The sequence below is a fragment of the Lynx rufus genome, unplaced genomic scaffold (genome assembly GCF_022079265.1).
Source record: "Lynx rufus isolate CCGP_SWC_20201006 ecotype Redwood Valley unplaced genomic scaffold, mLynRuf1.p SCAF_21, whole genome shotgun sequence".
In the NCBI taxonomy this organism is placed as follows: Eukaryota; Metazoa; Chordata; class Mammalia; order Carnivora; family Felidae; genus Lynx; species Lynx rufus.
The window spans coordinates 1,077,033-1,100,521 of record NW_025814836.1 but is presented as its reverse complement, the minus strand read 5'-3'; the positions used below and the strand labels follow the sequence as shown (position 1 = coordinate 1,100,521).

The window sequence follows — 23,489 nt, the reverse complement described above, 5'->3', positions numbered from 1 at the left end:
ATTGTATCAGCTAGAGCCCCCACTAAAATGTTACATTGAAGTGGTGAGAATGGACATCTTTGTCGTGTTTCTGATCTAAGGAAGAGGCATTCACATCTAAGTATTATGCTATCTGTAGTGTTTTCAGAAATGCTCCTTATTGGACTTATAAAGTTCTCTTATTTTCTAGTTTATTGAGAGATTTTTTTTTTACTTGTTAGCCCATTCAGTCCTATGTAATTTATTCTTTTTTTATATATATATGAAATTTATTGACAAATTGGTTTCCATACAACACCCAGTGCTCATCCCAAAAGGTGCCCTCCTCAATACCCATCACCCACCCTCCCCTCCCTCCCACCCCCCATCAACCGTCAGTTTGTTCTCAGTTTTTAACAGTCTCTTATGCTTTGGCTCTCTCCCACTCTAACCTCTTTTTTTTTTTTTCTTCCCCTCCCCCATGGGTTCCTGTTAAGTTTCTCAGGATCCACATAAGAGTGAAACCATATGGTATCTGTCTTTCTCTGTATGGCTTATTTCACTTAGCATTACACTCTCCAGTTCCATCCACGTTGCTGGAAGTTCTAGCATCAGCAATCAGACAACAAAAGAAAATCAAAGGCATCAAAATTGGCAAAGATGAAGTCAAGCTTTCGCTTTTTGCAGATGACATGATATTATACATGGAAAATCCGATAGACTCCACCAAAAGTCTATTGAGAGATTTTTAAGCAGTAATGGATGTTGGATTTTGCCAAATATTTTTCTGCATCTCAATAGATGAACTTTATTACTTAGTTTGTTATTATTTTAGTTTTTATATGAACTTTATTATTTAGTTTGTTAGTAAATTACACTGATTGGTTTTTCAAATATCATACCAATCTTCCATTCCTAGGATAAATTCTACTTGGTTATGATATATTATCCATTTTACATATTATTAAATTGGATATGATAATTTTTTAAAAATTACGTTTAAAAATTAAAAATCAAAAATCTATGTTCATAAAACATTTGTTAATACTTTTCTTATATTGGTTTTGTCCACTTTAGGTGTCAGGGCCTCGTAGAATGAGTTGGAAAGTATTCTCTCCTCTTTAATTTACTGTGAAGCTTTATGTAGAATTGGTATTATAGCATTATCTCTTCCTTAAGTATTTGGAGAATTCACCAAAAAAGACATCTTAACCTTGGTCTTTCCAGACTCTCAGTTCTGTCTCCTGAACTGGGGCAGTCTGATGAGCTCCACATGGGTTTTTCCCTCTCTGTACTGCATCCTGGAAACTCTCTCAAGGCAGTTCTCAAGGCAATGATAGGGTTCACCTCATTTGCTTCCCAATTCTCAAAAAACACTGTAATTTTTTTGTCTGATGCCCTGTATCTTGATTACCATTATCTGGTTTTGCTTTGCTTGGGGTTTTGTTTTTTGAATTTTCATTAATTTTCTTTTTGGATATCTCAAGCTTCAGGGTAAATCCCTGTTACTCTATCTTGGCAGAGCAGAAGCTGTGTATCTTTTTTCATCCATGTGTATCTACATACAAACATTCTGGGAAACTAGATGCACCAAATCATTAAGAGGATTTATCTCTGAATGGTGAGATTATGACAATTTTTAAAACTTGTGTGTACGGTATACATTTTCTACAATAAATGTATTACTGCAAAATAAAAATAAAACAGTATCTTTCTCTAAAAATAGTTCTGTTCAGGGGCACCTGGGTGGTTGAGTGATCAATTTCAGCTCAGGGCATGATCTCATGGTCCATGAGTTCAAGGCCTGCATCAGGGTGTATGATGACAGCTCAGAGCCTGGAGCCTGCTTCAGATTCTGTGTCTCCCTCTCTCTTTGCCCTTCCCCCACTCATTCTCTGTCTCTCTCAAAAATGAATAAATGTTTTTAAAAAATTAAAAATACTTCTCTTCAAGGTGTATGATGCCTATCTTGGGTGATAGGTGCCCCTAGAACAGATCACAAGGCTCTGCCACCTTCTGATGTGTTCTGGGATAACATGATACTGGGCATACTGCTCAGTTCACACAGGAAGCCTGGTGAAGTGTTGCCAGTTGGTTTCCCAGGGTAACTAGGGAGAATTAAAGTTTAGACAAAGCACCTAAGTCATACCCTGGATCTCAATACCTTAGAACTATGCTCAAAGGCTTAAATATTTTTATAGAAGACAGCACAAACACACACAAATATACTGGCACACTTCATAGACACACACATAAACATATCATCTAAAATAAATGACACCAATTTGGAAACATTTTTGCTGACACTTCACAGAAGAGCTACTGAGAAAATTCTAATGACCAAAGAATGATAAATGAAACCTATATAATTTCAAACTCTTTAAGATGTATAAAATACTGTTTTCACTCTCTAATACTTTTTTACTTTAGCATACAAAGAAATTATATGTTAATATTTATAAGAGCTTTCCAAAAATTCCTAAAGACCTTCATTTTATGACCCTTTAAAAAATGTTTAAGTTCTTCATCAGTGAATTCATCCACCACAATTGAAAATGTGAGGGACAGATTATTTTATTTTTAACATTAGTTGGAAGAAACCTCAGTTCCCATTAATATAATGCAAACATCATCTCCTACACCTAAGTACATCATGTTATCCATCCTTTTCTTAATAATTATGAGAATGGAAATGAATCAATTCAAACCACTTCACTCTACACTGGAGGATCAGTCACCTAATCTCCCCTCTCAAGATAACCAATGACACTTAATATGAAGAAGTGACATAGAAGAGCTTAATTTCTAATAAAGTCTTCCACATTGGGTAGAATGCCAAATGGGCAGGTAAGTTGGGACCTATATTTATTGAAAGCAACCCTATTACACTGTACATACCATCTTCCTCAACTCCTGGTTGGAAACAATAATGACGTTTGGTGGGTCCCCAATGGCAGTGGCAGCTCCTCCAATATTTGTGAAGATCACTTCTGCAATCAGGACTTGTCTTGGATCAAGGTTGAGCACCTCACACAATCTGTCACAAATGGAGGAAAATAAAAGTAGCCATGCTCTTCAATTGTACAATCTAAATATTTTTAATGCACTTGTTTGTATAAGGGAGGCACACCACACACACATACACACACACACACACACACACACACACACACACACACACACACCTATAAGAAGTGCAATGCTGGAGGATGAACAAAGACAATGTTTACAGAGCTACAGTTGACCCTCAGAATTGCATTTCTTTGAAATTCAACCAACCACCCACCTGTGGTTGGTTTCACATCAGTGTGAAAATGTACCCTCATCAACCCCCCACAGATCTGGAGGGAGCACAGTCCCTTGTGTGCAGGCCCTGACACTAGTCTGCTGGCCACCAGACCCTTCTGAGTCAGGGGTGGGGCAGAGCAGACAGCACCACAACTCAGTAGCTCACACCAAGCCTACCAACGTAATTCATTACCCACCTTCCCTTTCTCAGATGCTATCTTCTTGCCCCTCCCTTCTAAATACTATCCATAGACTTCTTCCTTAGAGAAGGAGCACACACTCTACAGCTGTGGTTCCCTATCTTGACTGCACATAAGATTTGTCTGGGAACCTTTGAAAGTCCTGCTGCCCGGCCCATGACAGACTAATCCCTGGGAGTGGGCCTGGGCAGCAGAAGTCTACAGGCTCCCAATGTGGATACAACGAGCCCAAAGTTGAAAAATGTTGGGATTCCTGGGTGGCTCAGTCAGTTAAGCCTCTGACTCTTGATTTTGGCTCAGGTCATGATCTCTCACAGTCACGAGATGGAGCCCTGCTCCACTGAGTGTGGAGCCCACTTGAGATTCTGTCCCTCCCTCTCCCTCTGCCCCTCCCTCACTTGTGTGCTCTCTCACACATGCTCTCTCTCTCAAAAAAATTAGAAAGAGAGAAAGAAAGAGAGGAAGGAAGGAAGGAAGGAAGGAAGGAAGGAAGGAAGGAAGGAAGGAAGGAAGGAAGAAAGATGTTGCTCTAAAGAAGGTTTGGGAAACACATCATGTCCCACCACGCCTGCCAATCCATACTGTCTACTTCCATATAGAAACAGGGCCTTGGGTTACTAGGTTGCTGCACTCAAGGGTCCTTCCCTTCATTTCCCAGGTCAGAGAGAAACTAACAGTACATCTGAAGGGGATCAGCCTACAGAGCCATGTGGAAACTGAAGAGGGAATGGTGTCTGGGGATGAATGAATGAATGAATGAATCCAAGAATGAATTCAAAAACAGGATTAGACCCCAATCAGCAGCAGCAGTAGCGCTCAGCTGAGGAAGTTTCCAGGATCTGCCTCAAGCAAGAAAATAATTAGTGTACATTAATCAACAATGGCAGAGCAAGCACAGAGATGGCATCCTATCTAAATGGACCAAGCTGTTTAACGGTGAAGACTATGCTCCTCCAAAGGCAGAAGAACATGATTAAGCTTATAAAATCATGAATAATATGGTAATATATATAGTGAATATGAATACACTAACACTTAAATCTTGAAAGCTGTAACTTTTAGACTAAGAATTGCTACTCACAGAAAATTACAAAGCTGGTTTCTGTAGTAGTGAGGATATAAACAAATCCCAGCAAGGCTGAGAAAACCCTCAGCTTTCTAGACTGTCCAGGAATGCCAGGAATATGGGTACCCCATGGAAGCCTGTTCTCATTGGAACTGTCATCAGAGAGCACAATGATATTCTGGGACCTGGTGCATAGGTGATAGTATGGCTTTTAAACCAGTGACAGCAGCAGAGTCACCTTGGTTGAGGGGGGTGAAGGTGCCCTGCCTCTTGCCCTTGAGATATCCTAGAGGCAGAGTTTGGTGTCTGCCATTAGTAGCGCATGTTACAGTTTACAGCACCCTTGAGCCACATTTGTTCCAGCCTTCATTTGCCCTCAGGAGAACCCCACATACTAGGAAGTGCCACACACCCCTGCACAGGAAGGCTAAATCCCTGTCTGCATGTGGGGCATGACAATGCAGCCAAGCTTGCAGGAGCTTGGGCAAGAGACCAACTCTCAACAACCAACTCTCAACACTGCAGACTGCACTTGTGGGGACGCTGCCTGTTCTCTGCTCTTCTCCACCCTTATTTCTCCTCCCCTTATCCCCCACTCCAATTCGCTCCACCTCTGAGAGACACCATTCTTCAAATTCCAAAGGCATCACCTAGATTTACTCCTGAGCCTTGGAAGTAGCCCCTTTTTGGTCACACCAGCAAAGGGAACATGGGTACTAGATTAAGCAACCAGAACACACTTGAACTTGCTGTGCCTCATGCCTCATGTCTAAGAGGGTCTCCTATCTAACAGAATCCTTAAAACACTAGCTTAGGTTAGTCCTTTTGATGCTACCACCCAGATCAGTGGAGCTGAGGTGACTTGTCTGGCACCCTTCACTACCTACCTTGCTCCCATGAACACTCAGGGAGTATGTGTTTCCCTACGACCAAGTACCAGGACATGGTGGGTCCAAGCACAGAAGGGCCATGATATGCTGGGGAACCATCTTCAAAGTAAATAACATAAAGTCTAGATAAAAGTATAGTTCCATGGCCTTACAAGTGGCCTGCATAATGACCAGGCCTGAAGCTCAAGCTTCAAGAGATTCAAGACAAATGGCCTCTGATGTTCAATAAATGTCTAATTAATGAAATGTCTAATTTAAAGAAACAAAATGGAATCAAATTGAATTTCTCTTTCCCAAAGTTACCCTGCAGAGCCTTGTCAGGCCAGGTCCCATAACCCTCCAAGCCTGAGGAGAGCAAGATGGCTGCTCCAACTTCCCCAGCACCTGGATACATATCCCTGACCATCTGGCAGGAGCTTCCACACTGCTCTGCTTCACCTGTGACCATCTCAATGGATAAGAACTCCTGGAACCCATCTGCCCCACACCCCTGGACAGCAAAGCCTACGTCTGGTGACTTCCATGTATATTTCTATGGCTGCCACTGCTCCTGCCATAGCCATGGCCACAAGGAAAAGCCATAGCCATAGCCATGAGCACTGAGCACCACAGTCCTGGAGGATGCACGGGCTGGACCAGGGCACACCAGCAAAGGGAACATGGGGACTAGATTGAGCAACCAGAACACACCACCATACAGGGCCACTCTACATACCTTATCGTCACAGGAGTAAAAAGCAGCAATGTGGTGACATTGTCTAGGAAGGCAGACAGGACAGCGGCAATGAGACACAACATGATGATCATGGCCCACACTCTTCCCCTAGAGAGCTGGTATGTCTGAGATGTACACACACAGAAAGGAACAAGCCAGGATCAGTGGGGTTGAAGAATAGATGTGACTTTTCATTACAGATTATAAGAGCCAGTGATCCAAATAGCCACGACATGGTGGGTTAAAACTTAGACCAATGAGTTCCTAAATTTGCTAAGATGAGGAGGTGATGGCCTGTACCTGGACATTCTGAATCCACCATGATTTACCCTCCTTCCCTCTGATTCTCCTTCTTCACAGTGCCCTTTGATGGTTCACTGGTCACAAGGTGATTGCCCTCTATCCCTTTAACATTATCCAGTATCTTACAATCTCCTTTTGGTTAGACAGCCTGGGCTATGACCCTCAAGCCTGCTGATTGTTGGTTATCTAAGGGACTTAGATCTTAAGGATTTTCAGTACCAAGACATTGAGAGGAAGAGACCAGATATTTGAAGATGCAAGATGGTATACAAAGACGGCAAAAATTCTGTCATTCAGAGAATGACAAAGCAAAGGGCTTTGATGAGTAAATAGTCTTTTAGAAGAACTTTCCAGTTCAAAAAAGAAAATCAAGCACAACACTAGCCTTTGCATTAGCAAAATATGGTAAGATCTCCTCTCACCAACCCTGAGTCATAGCACCAGTGCAGAGTCTGGCCGTCAGAACTTGCCGGCGGATTTCCCAGGATTTCAGTTATAAAAGTGAATGTTTATATGTTCAATAATTAGAAAGTCATCACTGAAATTATTTCAACACAAAGTAAAGTAATCAGAAGCTGATGACTTGAAATATTTAGATGCTCTAAAATGCAAAACAATTTTTGATGTGAAGCTCTCAACTTGCCAATTTAACTAATGCTACACAAACATTCAACCCAAATACTCTTTTCCTTGATCTCCTTCAGTTTATTGAGAAGATCAAAGTGTTGCTCAGAGCCACCTAACTTAGGACAGCAATTGTACCCAGCCTTACACCCATAATTTTGTAAAGGAAGATGGAATTTTAAAATATTTGCTTTAAGTGGTAGCTTTATTGACTGAATATGTAATGGTAAATAACAGTGAATTAATACATAAATATTAATACATAAATATTAAATCCCACATCAAACCTACCTTTACAGCACAATAATCAAAAAATCCAGTTTCTGAAAATATGGCTACTAAGATCATCTGTGGGGCAAACAGAAAAAGGAGACAAGAGGAATCCTTTAGAAGTGTAACATCCTGAAAGGACATCAGAGTGATCAGTTACAAGGCCTCTGCATGAAAGCTACCACTTCATCAAGCTTCATGCTTTTTTGCTGAGTGTAGTCCACTTAGTAACTTCTTGAATAGAGCCTCTTGCTATAAGGCTTGCACCTCTATTTTTGTCCAGGTAAATTATCATTCCACCTAATCTTCACAAAAGTCATCAGGTGTTACCATTACTCTCTGTTTTATAGATGAGGAAACCACAGGGCAGAGATGGGAGATGACTTGCTCACAGACACAAAGCTAGAAGCAGGAAGGGAAATGAGCCAGAATGTGGCCTTCTGCACCTAAATGTCCACACAAGCAACAATTAAATATTTTAAGATTTTTAAACTGAGTTAAATTTTGTTTCCTAAAATAATGGGACAGATTTTCGTCACCAATTTGACCAAGAGACACAAATAAGATCAGTTACATTGAAATGATTATTCTCTGGGTTCACAGAACCCAGAGAAGATTCTGGAAGATTCTTTATTCCACCTCCTATGATGGCAATATACCATTTGTTGAATTTAGAGAGAAAAGCTACAGGTTCAAGTACTAATCCTTCCATTTAGAAGTAGTTTAACCTTATGCAAAAAAATTATTCAATCCTCTGTACTTTAGTTTCCTCACCTCACCTCTGAATGTTTTATTCCTTGTTAAGGCTGTTGTGAAAATTCAATAAAATTATGTAAATTAAAGTACTTAGAAAACAGTAGGCCCAATATTATCTTTCAAATATTCAGTACAAAACAAAAATTTCCAAAAGTCAGTTTAGACTCAATACAAATATCTACCTTGTCTATAATGACCATTGATGTTCATCCTAATCCAAATGGCCACCTGTTACTGTCTGTAGAATGTGGTGTTTCACTCACCAATAGAAGCTTCACATGAACTGAATGGGTAGGTCCTATGTGGTCTTCCATCATTGTGGGGAAGCTGATCCACACATTTGCTGCCAAAACTACCCAAAAGAGACTTAAATTCAGGGACCAGGGTTAAGTGGCCCCATGGGGTGGCTAACTGCCATGAAATAAAGAGGAAAAGGCAGGAGCCTGGATACATAAACTATCTTTGCACCTCCAAAGTTCCAGAACCATAGGAGCTTGCGGAATGGTTTCAACTGAGAAAAAAAAATTAAACCATGTGTTATGGGCTCAATTGTGCCACTTTCCTCCACAAATTCCTATGTTGAAATCCTAACCCCAGTACCTCAGGATAAGTTAAAGTGAGGCCCTAATCTAGTATGACTGGTATCCTTATAAGAAGAGGAGATAAGCACACAGACACACACAGAGGGAAGATCATGTGAAGATACAGGGAGAAGATGATCATCCACAAGTCAAGCAGAGAGGCCTCAAAAGGAACAAGCACTGCTGACTTGGTCTCAGAAATCTGGCCTGCAGAAGTATGAGGAAATAAATTTCTGTTGTTGAAGGCACCAGTCTGTAGTACTTTATTATGGCAGAGCCAGAAAACTAATATATCATTCATTTAAGGTTTTTTTAACCTCTTTTATGAGACATCTGGTATGTCTTCCTTCTTCCTTCCAAATGCCCAGACTCTACTACATACTTTTCAAGACCAACAAGAATATGAACTTCTCTATAAAGGCTAAGTTCAGAGCACTGACCTGTCTCCTTACACTGCACTCAGAGAGGAAGCAGCTAGTTTGGGTCACATTGAAGCCTAGAGTAGCATGGCCCTCTCTTATGACTACCAGGGGGGATAAAATATTAGCCAGGAAAATGAAGATACATAATAATCTGCTTTACACAGAGTGGATCTTTTGTCCAGAAAGGGAAAACCCTCCTTCAGACCACTTAGCCATTGTAGGGTCTGTTCAAGAACATGTGAGGCATTCCTACTGACATTCAGGATCTTATCAAATTTCACTTATTCTAGTTACATTGGTTTATGACACACAAACTATTACTTAGGTTCAATTTCTTTCATTTTCCATGTATTTAATTACAGGTGTTTTTCCAATCACCAAAACTTATATGGTTCACTTATTTCGGATAATCCATTGTATATTTTAAGGGAAGCAACTCAAAAATGTTACTAAGTTATCTAAACGACAATATTATTTAACTATCAGACAGGAATAAGACTGCAATTCTCCAACTAACCAGAGCACCAATCATTTCATTCCTCCACAGGAGAAATTGGCTAGGCCTGCGCTAACACTTCTTAATCAAGCCCTAATTGTCAAGCAGTACAATGTCTTTAATATAATGAAGTATTATCAGCAGTGGCAGCAAAAGAGAAGGCCCCAGATTACAGCAGGCTTGGAGCCCTGTCCCACTGAGAGGATTGTAATTACCATGCCAAATAGCAGGGCCAAGGTCTCAAAATCAATCCACTCCACCACATGGGTCAGGCTGGGTCTCTGCAATCAAAGTACAAATTTCCCAATTAGTTTGAGGCATCATCCTTCTGGTGATAGCTGTAAAAAATGTGCCACTCTTTATAGCAAGCCCACTCATTTGACCACAGTCAAAAATCATACTATCCACTTGCTTTTAAAATTAGAGTATAACATCAATGAAAACGACTCGTGACCCAAGACATTATAATGTCAAGCTTATACATTTAGTAACAAGAAAAGCAAATTTCCTAAACCCTGTCCCTGGCAACTCCAACTCCAGAACTGCAGCCTGAAATGCAGGACTGACCCTTGAGATCAGTGAAGTTCCCACATGCCTTCCTTGGTATTGGAGCATGAGGCCAGGATGGCAATAACTGAAAGATACACTTGTCCTACTCACCAGTTGTTCATCCACTCTCACTTCATCTTCTAACAACCCTGCAGAGTAGGGAAGGCTGGGGTCATGGGGAATTGGGAGCACAGAGTATGAAGTGAGGGCACTTTGAGAGTCTCGTTGTTGGGAAAGGACTGCATGATGGCCCAAGGAGCTACCCACAGCACAAGATGTGTGCTGCATTAATATTTTCTAAAACAAAATAGCTACTACTATATTACTCCTTAACAGTTAATAAAAATAACAGTGGTTTATGTATAAGTTTTAGCATTCTGGGACATTTTACCCTTAGGGTTAGTATTTTTTTATACCAACTCTAGCCAAAATGAATGAATGAATGAGTGAATGAATGAATGAATAACAACATAGCCCCACATAGTTTTTTAAACCAGTTATTACTCTTTGGCTAACTAAATGGACTTTAGTAGTACTTTGAAGAAAAAATCCTTTAAATTCTATAGATTTATTTTTTTCTTTTCAAATTTCTATTTAAATTCGAGTTAGTTAACATACAGTGTAACGTTGGTTTCAGGAGCAGAACCCAGTGATTTCATCACTTACATACAACCCTCAGTGCCCATCCCAAAAGGTGCCCTCCTTAATGCCCATCACTCAACTATCCCCCACCTACCTGGTTCCATCAACCCTCAGTTTATTCTCTATTGTTAAGAGTCTCTTATGGTTTGCCCCCCCCCTTTTTTTCCACTTCCCCCATATGTTCACCTGTTTTGTTTCTTAAATTCCACATATGAATGAAATCATATGGCATTTGTCTTTATCTGACATTTATTTTGCTGTTGCTGGGAATGCAAACTGGTGCAGCCACTCTGTAAAACAGTATGGAGGTTCCTCAAAAACTTAAAAATAGAACTAACTACCCTATAACCCAGCAATTGCACTACTAGGTATTTACCCAAAGGATACAAAAATATGGAGTTGTTTTCAAATCCAGCTCTGTGTGCTGCCACCTTCTTCAGTTCCGGCACTGTTCCTTCAACAATGGCAGGGCTCTATCTCCAGTGGACACTTGGGCTCTCTTGCTTTTGCTTCTCTACATTCACTCCTATGTTCCTGCCAGACAGGCCACATGCAGACCCTGATGTGGTGCCATCACCCCCAAATATGCATCTCCAGGGACCTCCTGATGTCTGCAAGACAGAACTCCAACCTCACCATTTCTCACCTCCCTGCTCCAGGAAAGATGGCCCCCTCTGGTTCCCAAGGGCTGACAGCACCCAGAGACAAATCTAACCACTCAGCTACACAGCCCTGAGCAACTGCATAGCGATGAGCCTTTCCTCAGCTAAAATGCAAAATAAGAAATGTGTGTGAAAGTCAAATGAAAAACAGTCATCAATGTTGATAAGGTTTGTTGGTTCATGCCTCCAGCATGGTTCCTGAGGGAGAAATGTGGAAATAGCATATAAAAGAATGAAAACACTAGCTAATGCCTAATTGTTGGACTATCTTTGAATCTTATATTCTATACAGTGGTAAGCCATTGACTCAAAATGTTACAACTTACGTCTCCAATCACAGCCAGCGCTGCTAATGCTGCAAGGGAACCCAACATGGCTGCCAGTGTTCTGTGAACAATCTGTAAAGGAACATAGGAAATTATTGCATTCCAGTCCACAGGGTTTTAAAATGTACAAAAAGCCTATATTGCTATTAGCATCCATCAATGTTATTTCTATATGCCATTTTATACCATATCTATTAAAAATACATATAAATCATGGGTCCTTTTATTTCAGAATCTGGAAACCCCAAATACACACACAAACACCACCAGTATGCCTTCTAATGAAAGCTAATTTCATTTCCTGAATAATTAGATGACCCAGGAATAGAAGCAGAAGGCTAACGTATATTCTATAAGGAAGCCTGCAGTAAATTGTCATTAATTATTTACCATATAATCCTGAGGAAAGTAGACCATTAGTTCTACAACATATATCAATTCTTCCCAATTAATGACACTGTTATTAAACCAAAGGTACATAGCCAAATGCTTAATCTAATTGAGATTTCAGTGTTACCACTGAATCATGAAAGTATGTTTTCTATTTAATTATAATTCAAATGGACATGGAATTTCTGAGACAAAATATCTTCATAGAAAGGCAAGGATGCAGAGAAATTGGAAACCTCAAACACTGATGGTCGGAGGGGTGCCTGGGTGGCACAGTCAGTTAAGCATCCAACTTCAGCTCGGGTCATGATCTTGCAGTCTGTGGGTTCGAGCCCCACGTCCAGCTTCGTACTGACAGCTCAGATCCTGGAGCCTGCTTTAGATTCTGTCTTCCTCTCTCTCTGCCCCTCCCCCGCTCATGTTCTGTCTCCCTCTCTCTCAAAAATAAACAAGCATTAAAAAATATAAAATAAAATATTGCTGGTGGGAATATAAAATGGTGCAGCCCTCATGAAAAAGTTTGGAAGTTTCTTAAAAAGTTAAATAATAAATTACCATATGACCAGAAATTCCTTTCTTAGGAATCTACCTAAGAGAAATGAAAATATATGTCCTATTAAATTAATTAAATGAGGCCATTAAATACAGAAGTGGTTCTAATGCCTTAGCAGCCTACATAAGCAAACCAAAATCTAAGCCTATAATAAATGCCTCAAGACTAAAAGATCAAAATCTATAGGGCATCTGGTGGCTCAGTTGATTAGCATCTGACTCTTGATTTCTGCTCAGATCATGATCTCACAGTTTATGAGATTGAGCCCTGTGTTGCTGGACTCTGCCATGTCAGCACAGAACCTGCTTGGAATTCTCTCTCTCCTCTTTCTCTGCCCTACCCCACCCCATGCCCCTCTCTCTCTCTCCAAATAAATAAACATTGGGAAAAAAAGAAATCAAAATCTAAGAACAACTGATCATAAACAGCTAACTAGGCTTCCCAAATAAGGCAGATGCTTCAGCTATAGCCAATCAAATCATTTTTTTACTTTGCTTTCCCCCTTTTCTCTGTAAAAGTCTTTCCCATAGCTCCTGTTGATAGAGCACTTCAAACCACTTCCAGTTTGGCACTGCCCAATTCTAACTGATTTTTGGTCAAATAAACTCTTAAAAATGTACTATACCTCAGTTTATCTTTTTAACGCTTCACATAAAGCATAAATGTTCATAGCAACATTATTCAAAATAGGCAAAAAACTGGAAACATTCCAAATGTCTATCCATGATGAGTGGATAAACAAAATGTAGTATATGCTACAACATAGAGCTAATGATACATGCTATATTATGAATGAACCCAAAATGCATTATGCAAAGTGAAAAAGTGAAACACAAAAGACTACATTGTGTCATTCCATTTATATGAACTGTCCAGAAAAGGTTAATTTAGAGATACAGAAAGATCAGGGTTTCCTGTGGCTGGAGGTAACAATAAGGACTGACTCCAAATGGGCCCTAGGGATCTTTATGGGATGAATTAATATTCTAAAATTGTATCATGCTTTTTCCATTTTTTTGTGTCTTCTTCAATTTCTTTCATAAGCTTTCTAGGTTTTCAGCGTATAGATTTTTCACTTCTCCTGGATACGAAGAAAAAATATTGCTAAAATGTTGATACTACCCAAAGCAATCTACATATTCAATGCAATCCCTATCAAAATAACACCAGCATTCTTCACAGACTAGAACAAATAATCCTAAAATTTGTATGGAACCAGAAAAGACCCCAAATAGCCAAAGCAATCTTGAAAAAGAAAACCAAAGCAGGAGGCATCACAATCCCAGAATTCAAGCTATACTACAAAGCTGTAATCATCAAGACAGTATGGTACTGGCACAAGAACAGACACTCAGATCAATGGAACAGAATAGAGAACCCAGAAAGGGACCCACAAATGTATGGCCAACTGATCTTTGACAAAGCAGGAAAGAATATCCAATGGAATAAAGACAGTCTTTTCAGCAAGTGGTGCTGGGAAAACTGGACAGTGACATGCAGAAGAATGAACCTGGACCAGTTTCTTATACCATGGAAAATGGATGAAAGATCTCAGTGTAAGACAGGAAGCCATCAAAACCCTTGAGGAGAAAGCAGGCAAAAACCTCTTTGATCTTGGCCGCAACAACTTCTTACTCAACACGTCTCTGGAGGCAAGGGAAACAAAAGCAAAAATGAACTACTGGGACCTCATCAAAATAAAAAGCTTCTGCACAGCAAAGGAAACAATCAGCAAAACGAAAAAGCAACCAAGGGAATGGGAAAAGATATTTGCAAACGACATATCAGATAAAGGGTTAGTATCCAAAATCTATAAACAACTTATCAAATTCAACACCCAAAAAAACAAAGAACCCTGTGAAGAAATGGGCAAAAGACATGAATAGACACTTCTCCAAAGAAGACATCCAGATGGCCAACCGACACATGAAAAAATGCTCAACACCACTTCTCATCAGGGAAATACAAATCAAAACCACAATGAGATACCACCTGACACCTGTCAGAATGGCTAACATTAACAACTCGGGCAACAACAGATGTTGGCAAGGATGCAGAGAAAGAGGATCTCTTTTGCATTGCTGGTGGGAATGCAAGCTGGTGCAGCCACTCTGGAAACAGTACGGAGGTTCCTCAAAAAATTAAAAATAGAGCTACCCTACGACCCAGCAATTGCACTACTAGGCATTTATCCAAGGGATACAGGTATGCTGTTTTGAAGGGACACTGCACCCCCGTGTTTATAGCAGCACTCTCAACAATAGCCAAAGTATGGAAAGAGCCCAAATGTCCATCGATGGATGAATGGATAAAGAAAATGTGGTATATGTATACAACGGAGTATTACTCGGCAATCAGAATGAAATCTTGCCATTTGCAACTACATGGATGGAACTGGAGGCTATTATGCTAAGTGAAATTAGTCAGAGAAAGACAAAAATCATATAACTTCACTCATATGAGGACTTTAAGAGACAAAAGAGATGAAAATAAGGGAAGGGAAATAAAAATAATATAAAAACAGGGAGTGGGACAAAACAGAAGAGACTCATAAATATGGACAAAAAACAGGGTTACTGGAGGGGTTGTGGGAAGGGGGATGGGCTAAATGGGGAAAGGGGCACTAAGGAATCTACTCCTGAAATCACTGTTGCACTATATGCTAACTAATTTGGATGTAAATTTTAAAAATAAAAAATTAAATTAAAAAAATAAAATTGTACCATGCTAATGGTTGCTGCTATGTTCTAAATGCTTGTGTCCTCCCAAAATTCATATACCTGAAGTGATAGTATTAGAGGGTGGGCTTTTGGGAGGTCATGAGGTCATGAGGGTGGAATCCTCAGAATGGGATTAGTGCCTTTATAAAAGAGGATACAGAGAGATCTCTTGATCCTTCCATCACATGATGATACAATGAGAAGTCTGAAACCTAAAAGAGGGCCCTCATCTGAGCAGGCTGGCACTTGCACTTCCAGCCTCCAAATCTGTGAAATAAATGCCTGTCATTTATAAGCCACCCAGTTTGTTGCATTTTGTTATAGCAGCCCTAAGAAACTGAGAAGTGAGGATGCTGCTAAAATACCTAAAAATATGGAAGCAGCTTTGGAACTAGGTAATAGGTGGAGAGTGGAAGACTCTGAAGAGGCACACTAGGAAAAGCCTTAATTGCTGTGAATAGACCATTAAAAACAATTCTGGCAAGGACTCAGAAGTAGGAGAGTCATCTGAAGAGAAGTCTCAGTCTTCAGAGAGAATACCTAAGTAGTTGAGAATAAAATGTTGGTGGAACTATTGATGGTAAAGGCCATTCTGAGGAAGTATCAGACAGAATGAGGAACATGTTATTGGAAAATGAAGAAAAGGAAATTCTTGTTATAAACTGGCCAAGGACTTAGTTGAATTGTGTTTGTATCCTAGTTGTGAGAGGTAGAACCTGTAAGGGATGAAATTGGCTAACTGGTTGATGAGTCTTCTAAGCAAAGGGTTGCAGGAGCAGCTTTGAGTAAAATGAGAGAAGTGAGAAGTGACTTAAAGATGGAACAGTTAATTAAAAAGGAAGACAAACTTTAAAATGTGGAATTCTCAGCCTATCCAAACTAAAAGAAATGAGAAAGCTTCAAAAGAATACACAAAGCATATGGCCAAATTTCATAAAGACATCAGTTTGGATCTGATATCACAATGGAAAGCTAGGAGTTATTCATCAAGACAGTGGGGAGATTAGTCAGCCATCTAAACAAAAGCCAAAACCTACTGTCCAACACAGTAGAAGAATAGCCCAGAAGACATTTCAGAGATCATCAGGGCTGCCCCTCCCATTCTAGGCCCAGAGTGCAAGAGCCTGTATGACAGAAATATTTCAAAGGGCAGGCCAGTGCTACTTGACACCACTTTGCAATGTGGGCTCCAGTGCACCTGGTATGCCCAGCAAAGCACAGTGGGTATGAATATCTTCACCTTGATTTTGAAGGATAGATCACCTGGAGCCTCAGGCTTTGGACCCAGTCATGGGACATGGCAGGCCCTTCTTCCCTCAGCACAGATGGATACTCAGGGCCCAGGACATGGCAGAGAGCCCCTCTGCCCACCCACCAGGGACTCTTGAAGTAAAAACCACCCCATCCCCTCACATGACCCCTTGAAGAGGCCAGTGCTTCCAAAATGTGAGCAAGCATTTCCTATTCATGTAACAGTCAAGGCACAATGTCAAGGCAGTGACAGACAACTGTGCTCAGGGAATGGCCAGGAAACTAAAGCCAGCAGTGTCCCTCACAGAGTTCATAATCCACCTGTGGGGGAACGAAACACAGCCATGGGTCTGTACCTCAGAACAAGTTGGAGGGAGAAAAAAGGGCAGGCAGATGTTTCTCCCACAGAGTCCTGAAGGGGCTTTAGGGCTAGAAACAATGAGACTTCCCAGCACACCTAGGAGAATGGCTAAAATAAAAAGTAGAAACAACACCAAATACTAGTGAAGATGCAGAGACTGGCTCATTCACACATTGCTGGTGGGAATGTAAAATGGTCCAAAAACCTAAACGTGCAACTACCCTACTATGCACCAATTCCATCCTGGGCATTTTATTCCAGAGAAATGAGAACCTGTGTTCACACAAAATCAGTACATGAATAATCATCACAGCTTTATTTGTAACTGCCCCAAACTGGAAATAACCCAGATGTCCTTAAAGAGTTGAGTGGTTAAACAAACCATGGAACATCTACATTATGGAATCCTACTCAGCAATGAAAAGGTATAAACCACTGATACATGCAACAACCTGGATGAACTTCCAACAGAATTACACTGAGTACCCATTCTAAAATGTCACTCAATGTATGACTCAATTTGGACATTCTTGAAATGATAAAATTATAGAAATGGTGGGAAGATTAGTAATTGTCAGTAAGAAGGGGGTTATAAGAAATGGAAGGAATTGGGTGTGGGTACAAAAGGAAAACATAAGGCATCCTTGTGGGGATGGAAATGTTCTGTATCCTCAATGTGGCAATGTTAATGTCCTGGTTGTAATATTCTACTACAGTTCTGTAAAGAGGAGCCAAATATGTCAGACCCAAAATATGCCATTTTGGCATATTGATTATTTTGAATCAAAGTTACTTAATAAACAGCTGTTGCAAGAAAGATACTCTGAACTTTTTGTTGATCCCCTTAAAAGAAAAAATAAATCTCATATATGAAAGGTACTTTTCCTGTACTGGGATAGAAGCCATCCTCATCAGGAATTTAGGGCTGAAAAGGCTATATAAACAAGACTTGTTACTTCACTAATTTACTATCCAAGTAGTAGACAAATCCCTTTGTCTTGTCAATTCTTCACAAAATTATTATTTTCTTGTCTAAAAGGTATAAAAGCTGCCTTCTTTGGCCATATCTTGGAGTCTCATGTTTTTATGGGGCTCCTACATGTACAAAATTAGTTTGTTTTCTCCTATTAATCTATCTTCTGTCAACTTAATTATCAAACCAACTGACACAATGACATAGTGATATAATGACTAATTAAAAAAATATCTTTTGTCACTCAGATGACCAACATTTATTTCCCAGCTATATCTAGTCTTCATCTACAGTTCTTAAAAACATTTCAGACCTATGAAAGTCAAACTGGATTAAGGAGTGCACTTATGTTGATGAGCACCAGGTGTTCAATGGATGAGCTGAATCACTAAATTGTACACCTGAAACTAATATTACACTGTATGTTAAGTAACCAGAATTTAAATAAAAACTTAAAATAAAAAAGGAGTGCATTTGTTGTGATGAGCACCAGGTGTTGTATGGAAGTGTTGAATCACTATATTGTACACCTGAAATTAATATTACTCTGTATGTTAACTAACTGGAATTTAAACAAAAAATTTAAATGGGAAGGAAGGAAAAAGGAAGGAAGGAAGGAAGGAAGGAAGGAAGGAAGGAAGGAAGGAAGGAAGGAAGGAAGGAAGGGAGGGAGGGAGGGAGGGAGGGAGGGAGGGAGGAAATGGGTGTCGTGTCATTAATGAAGTTGACTTTTGGACCCCATCCAAGGGCAGTGGCTGGTTGCCAGGAGGACCAACCATGTGATTAGAGAATTAAAACTGTTAGCCCCACTCCCCAACCTCTAGAGAGGGGCTGAATCGGCCAATGGCCAATCACTTATTTAATCATGACTATGTAATGAAGCCTCGATAAAAACACAAAATGATAGCTTTTTGGTCCTTGTTTTCAGAGATCTTCCATGCTTGGGGAACCAAAACACTTCCACATGCCACCAAGCTGGGCCCCATGCTCCATAAGAACAGAAACTCTTTTGTTGGGTACCTTGCCCAATGTATCTCTTCACATTCTTTAATAAAAATAAGTGTTTCCCTGAATTCTGTGAGCCACTCTAGCAAGTTAATCAAACCTAAGGAGGAGGTTTTTGGAATCTCTAATTTGTTGCAAGTTTGTCAGAAGCCAGGGGCTTATGACTGGTTTCTGAAGTTGGGGTTGGGCATGGAACACTTAACCTGTGGAATCTGATGTGCTAGCACTGAGTAGATACTGTCATAAATTGAGTTAAGTTCTCAGACACCCTGCTGGTATCTGAGAATAGCCTGATGCTAGGGGGAGACCATTTTGGAATTGGCTCTGGGAAACTTTAGGGTTCCCAGACCAGACAAAGCACATAGGAGGGAAGAAGGGAAATTTTTCCCACCCCCACAATTTGCAAAACATTACCCTTGAGAGAAAGTGGATAAAGAGTGCAGGAAATCACTGTATTTCTTTGTTTCAACTATATGTGAATATGTAGTTATGTCAAAATTAAAACTTTAATTTAAAAAAGTCATTGCTTCTCTCCTCCAAGTCATTGCAAAATTTAAGTCGAGGATAGAACTTAGGATCCTATTCAGCATAGCACTTACAGTAAAAAAATAAATAAATAAAGAATAAGAATATTTGGGGTCAAATCTGATGACCCCAAAGACCCTTCTCATTCCAGAATTCCATGGCAATATCTTCCTAAATCTGGAATGTTGAAATTAATTCCATCAAAATATAAGGAGCATTCACACGATGCTCATTTTAATTGAAAAATAGCACAGCAACAACAGTCCATTCACTGGTCACTGCTCCTGGCATTGAGGACTCAGTAAATACAGAGACTGGTATGCCCAGTCCCTGTAAACAAGAAATGAGTATTTAGTAAACAGAGTGATTGAGGTCCTGGGACAGAGAGGCCTGAAGGTATGACACAGTCAGGACACAAGACACCCAGAGAAAGAGGAAGATTCAGGCCTGAATAGGCATCCAGGGCCAAAAGGCAACCCCTTTTGCAGTGTCAGAGGCGGAAGGAAAGGAGAGGATGTGCCAGCAGTCAGGGCCAGGCAATTGGGTCATGCTCAGGAGGGGTCTGGGTTTAATCTCATCATTTTTCATTTAAAACAAACCAACTACTTGCCCAAACAATGCACATCTTTTTTTTTTTTTTTTTTTTTGCTTTGTATGTGTGTGTATGAGAAAGAGTAAAGAAGAGCAAGAACGAATTAAAGGAAAATGTTGCAGATCAACAAACTTCAAAACAGCATGGAGCCTTAAGTAAGTTCTAAGCAGCCTATTTGGGTGTATGTTAATTTCCCTGACTCTTGTTTAATATAATGAGGCAGGTTGCCAAGATGCAAAGTTCTTTTCCTTCTCACTACCATTCCAAGGCAGGTTTCATTTGTCTTGTTTTTTTCTAGTTTTGGGAAAAGCAATACATAGAACATTTTTCTAATTGGTCAAAAATGGTTTTTAATGCACTTGACTTTAAAATCATTGAAATCTTGGTGGATTCTGGGAAGATGGCGGCGTAGGAGGACGCTGGGCTCACCGCACGTCCTGCTGATCACTTAGATTCCACCTACACCTGCCTAAATAACCCAGAAAACCGCCAGAGGATTAGCAGAACAGAGTCACCGGACCCAAGTGCAGACGAGAGGCCCACGGAAGAGGGTAGGAAGGGCGGCGAGGCGGTGCGCGCTCCACGGACTGGCGGGAGGGAGCCGGGGCGGAGGGGCGGCTCGCCGGCCAAGCAGAGCCCCCGAGTCCGGCTTGCAAAAGCGGAGGGGCCTGACGGACTGTGTTCCGACAGCAAGCGCGACTTAGCGTCTGGGAGGTCATAAGTTAACAGCTCTGCTCGGAAAGCGGGAAGGCTGGAGGACAAAGGGAGGGTGAGCTGCGGAGCCCCCGGACGACAGAGCTCAGTTTGGCGGGGAACAAAGGCGCTAGCCAGCGCCATCTCCCCCGCCCATCCCCCAGCCAAAATCCCAAAGGGAACCGGCTCCGGCCTGGGAAATTGCTCGCTCCGCGCGAACACCCAACTCTGTGCTTCTGCGGAGCCAAACCTCCGGCAGCGATCTGACTCCCTCCGGCTGCCACAGGGCCCCTCCTGAAGTGGATCACCTAAGGAGAAGCGAGCTAAGCCTGCCCCCCCTGCCGCCGTGCACCTTGCCTTCCCACCCCAGCGAATACGCCAGATCCCCAGCATCACAAGCCTGGCAGTGTGCAAGTAGCCCAGACGGGCCACGCCACCCCACAGTGAATCCTGCCCCTAGGAGAGGGGAAGAGAAGGCACACACCAGTCTGACTGTGGCCCCAGCGGTGGGCTGGGGGCAGACATCAGGTCGGACTGCGGCCCCCCCCACCAACTCCAGTTATACACCACAGCACAGGGGAAGTGCCCTGCAGGCCCTCACCACACCAGGGACTATCCAAAATGACCAAGCGGAAGAATTCCCCTCAGAAGAATCTCCAGGAAATAACAACAGCTAATGAGCTGATCAAAAAGGATTTAAATAATATAACAGAAAGTGAATTTAGAATAATAGTCATAAAATTAATCGCTGGGCTGGAAAACAGCATACAGGACAGCAGAGAATCTCTTGCTACAGACATCAGGGGACTAAGGAACAGTCACGAGGAGCTGAAAAACGCTTTAAAGGAAATGGAAAACAAAATGCAAACCACCACGGCTCGGATGGAAGAGGCAGAGGAGAGAATAGGTGAACTAGAAGATAAAGTTATGGAAAAAGAGGAAGCTGAGAAAAAGAGAGATAAAAAAATCCAGGAGTATGAGGGGAAAATTAGAGAACTAAGTGATACACTAAAAAGAAATAATATACGCATAATTGGTATCCCAGAGGAGGAAGAGAGAGGGAAAGGTGCTGAAGGGGTACTTGAAGAAATTATAGCTGAGAACTTCCCTGAACTGGGGAAGGAAAAAGGCATTGAAATCCAAGAGGCACAGAGAACTCCCTTCAGACGTAACTTGAATCGATCTTCTGCACGACATATCATAGTGAAACTGGCAAAATACAAGGATAAAGAGAAAATCCTGAAAGCAGCAAGGGGTAAACGTGCCCTCACATATAAAGGGAGACCTATAAGACTCGTGACTGATCTCTCTTTTGAAACTTGGCAGGCCAGAAAGAATTGGCACGAGATTTTCAGGGTGCTAGACAGCAAAAATATGCAGCCGAGAATCCTTTATCCAGCAAGTCTGTCATTTAGAATAGAAGGAGAGATAAAGGTCTTCCCAAACAAACAAAAACTGAAGGAATTTGTCACCACGAAACCAGCCCTACAAGAGATCCTAAGGGGGACCCTGTGAGACAAAGTACCAGAGACATCACTACAAGCATAAAACATACAGACATCACAATGACTCTAAACCCGTATCTTTCTATAATAACACTGAATGTAAACGGATTAAATGCGCCAACCAAAAGACATAGGGTATCAGAATGGATAAAAAAACAAGACCCATCTATTTGCTGTCTACAAGAGAACATTTTAGACCTGAGGACACCTTTAGATTGAGAGTGAGGGGATGGAGAACTATTTATCATGCTACTGGAAGCCAGAAGAAAGCTGGAGTAGCCATACTTATATCAGACAAACTAGACTTTAAATTAAAGGCTGTAACAAGAGATGAAGAAGGACATTATATAATAGTTACAGGGTCTATCCATCAGGAAGAGCTAACAATTATAAATGTCTATGCGCCGAATACCGGAGCCCCCAAATATATAAAACAATTACTCATAAACAGAAGCACCCTTATTGATAAGAATGTGGTAATTGCAGGGGACTTTAACACCCCACTTACAGAAATGGATAGATCATCTAGACACACGGTCAATAAAGAAACAAGGGCCCTGAATGAGACACTGGATCAGATGGACTTGACAGATATATTTAGAACTCTGCATCCCAAAGCAACAGAATATACTTTCTTCTCGAGTGCACATGGAACATTCTCCAAGATAGATCATATACTGGGTCACAAAACAGCCCTTCATAAGTTTACAAGAATTGAAATTATACCATGCATACTTTCAGACCACAATGCTATGAAGCTTGAAATCAACCACAGGAAAAAGTCTGGAAAACCTCCAAAAGCATGGAGGTTAAAGAACACCCTACTAACGAATGAGTGGGTCAACCAGGCAATTAGAGAAGAAATCAAAAAATATATGGAAACAAAGGAAAATGAAAATACAACAATCCAAACGCTTTGGGACGCAGCGAAGGCAGTCCTGAGAGGAAAATACATTGCAATCCAGGCCTATCTCAAGAAACAAGAAAAATCCCAAATACAAAATCTAACAGCACACCTAAAGGAAATAGAAGCAGAACAGCAAAGGCAGCCTAAACCCAGCAGAAGAAGAGAAATAATAAAGATCAGAGCAGAAATAAACAATATAGAATCTAAAAAAACTGTAGAGCAGATCAACGAAACCAAGAGTTGGTTTTTTGAAAAAATAAACAAAA

General features: G+C 40.9%; 1 protein-coding gene across 1 annotated transcript in view; it reads right to left on the bottom strand.

The window, feature by feature from the left end:
* Positions 1 to 23,489, bottom strand: part of OCA2 (OCA2 melanosomal transmembrane protein) — a 424,483-nt gene that overhangs the window by 272,516 nt on the left and 128,478 nt on the right. Inside the window, exons 9-13 of the mRNA XM_047086660.1 lie at positions 11,749 to 11,820; positions 9,785 to 9,850; positions 7,336 to 7,392; positions 6,118 to 6,242; positions 2,857 to 2,995 (exon numbers count right to left, since the gene is read on the bottom strand). Coding sequence (XP_046942616.1) covers positions 2,857 to 2,995; positions 6,118 to 6,242; positions 7,336 to 7,392; positions 9,785 to 9,850; positions 11,749 to 11,820 — 459 coding nt within the window. The remainder of the gene's footprint in view (positions 1 to 2,856; positions 2,996 to 6,117; positions 6,243 to 7,335; positions 7,393 to 9,784; positions 9,851 to 11,748; positions 11,821 to 23,489) is intronic.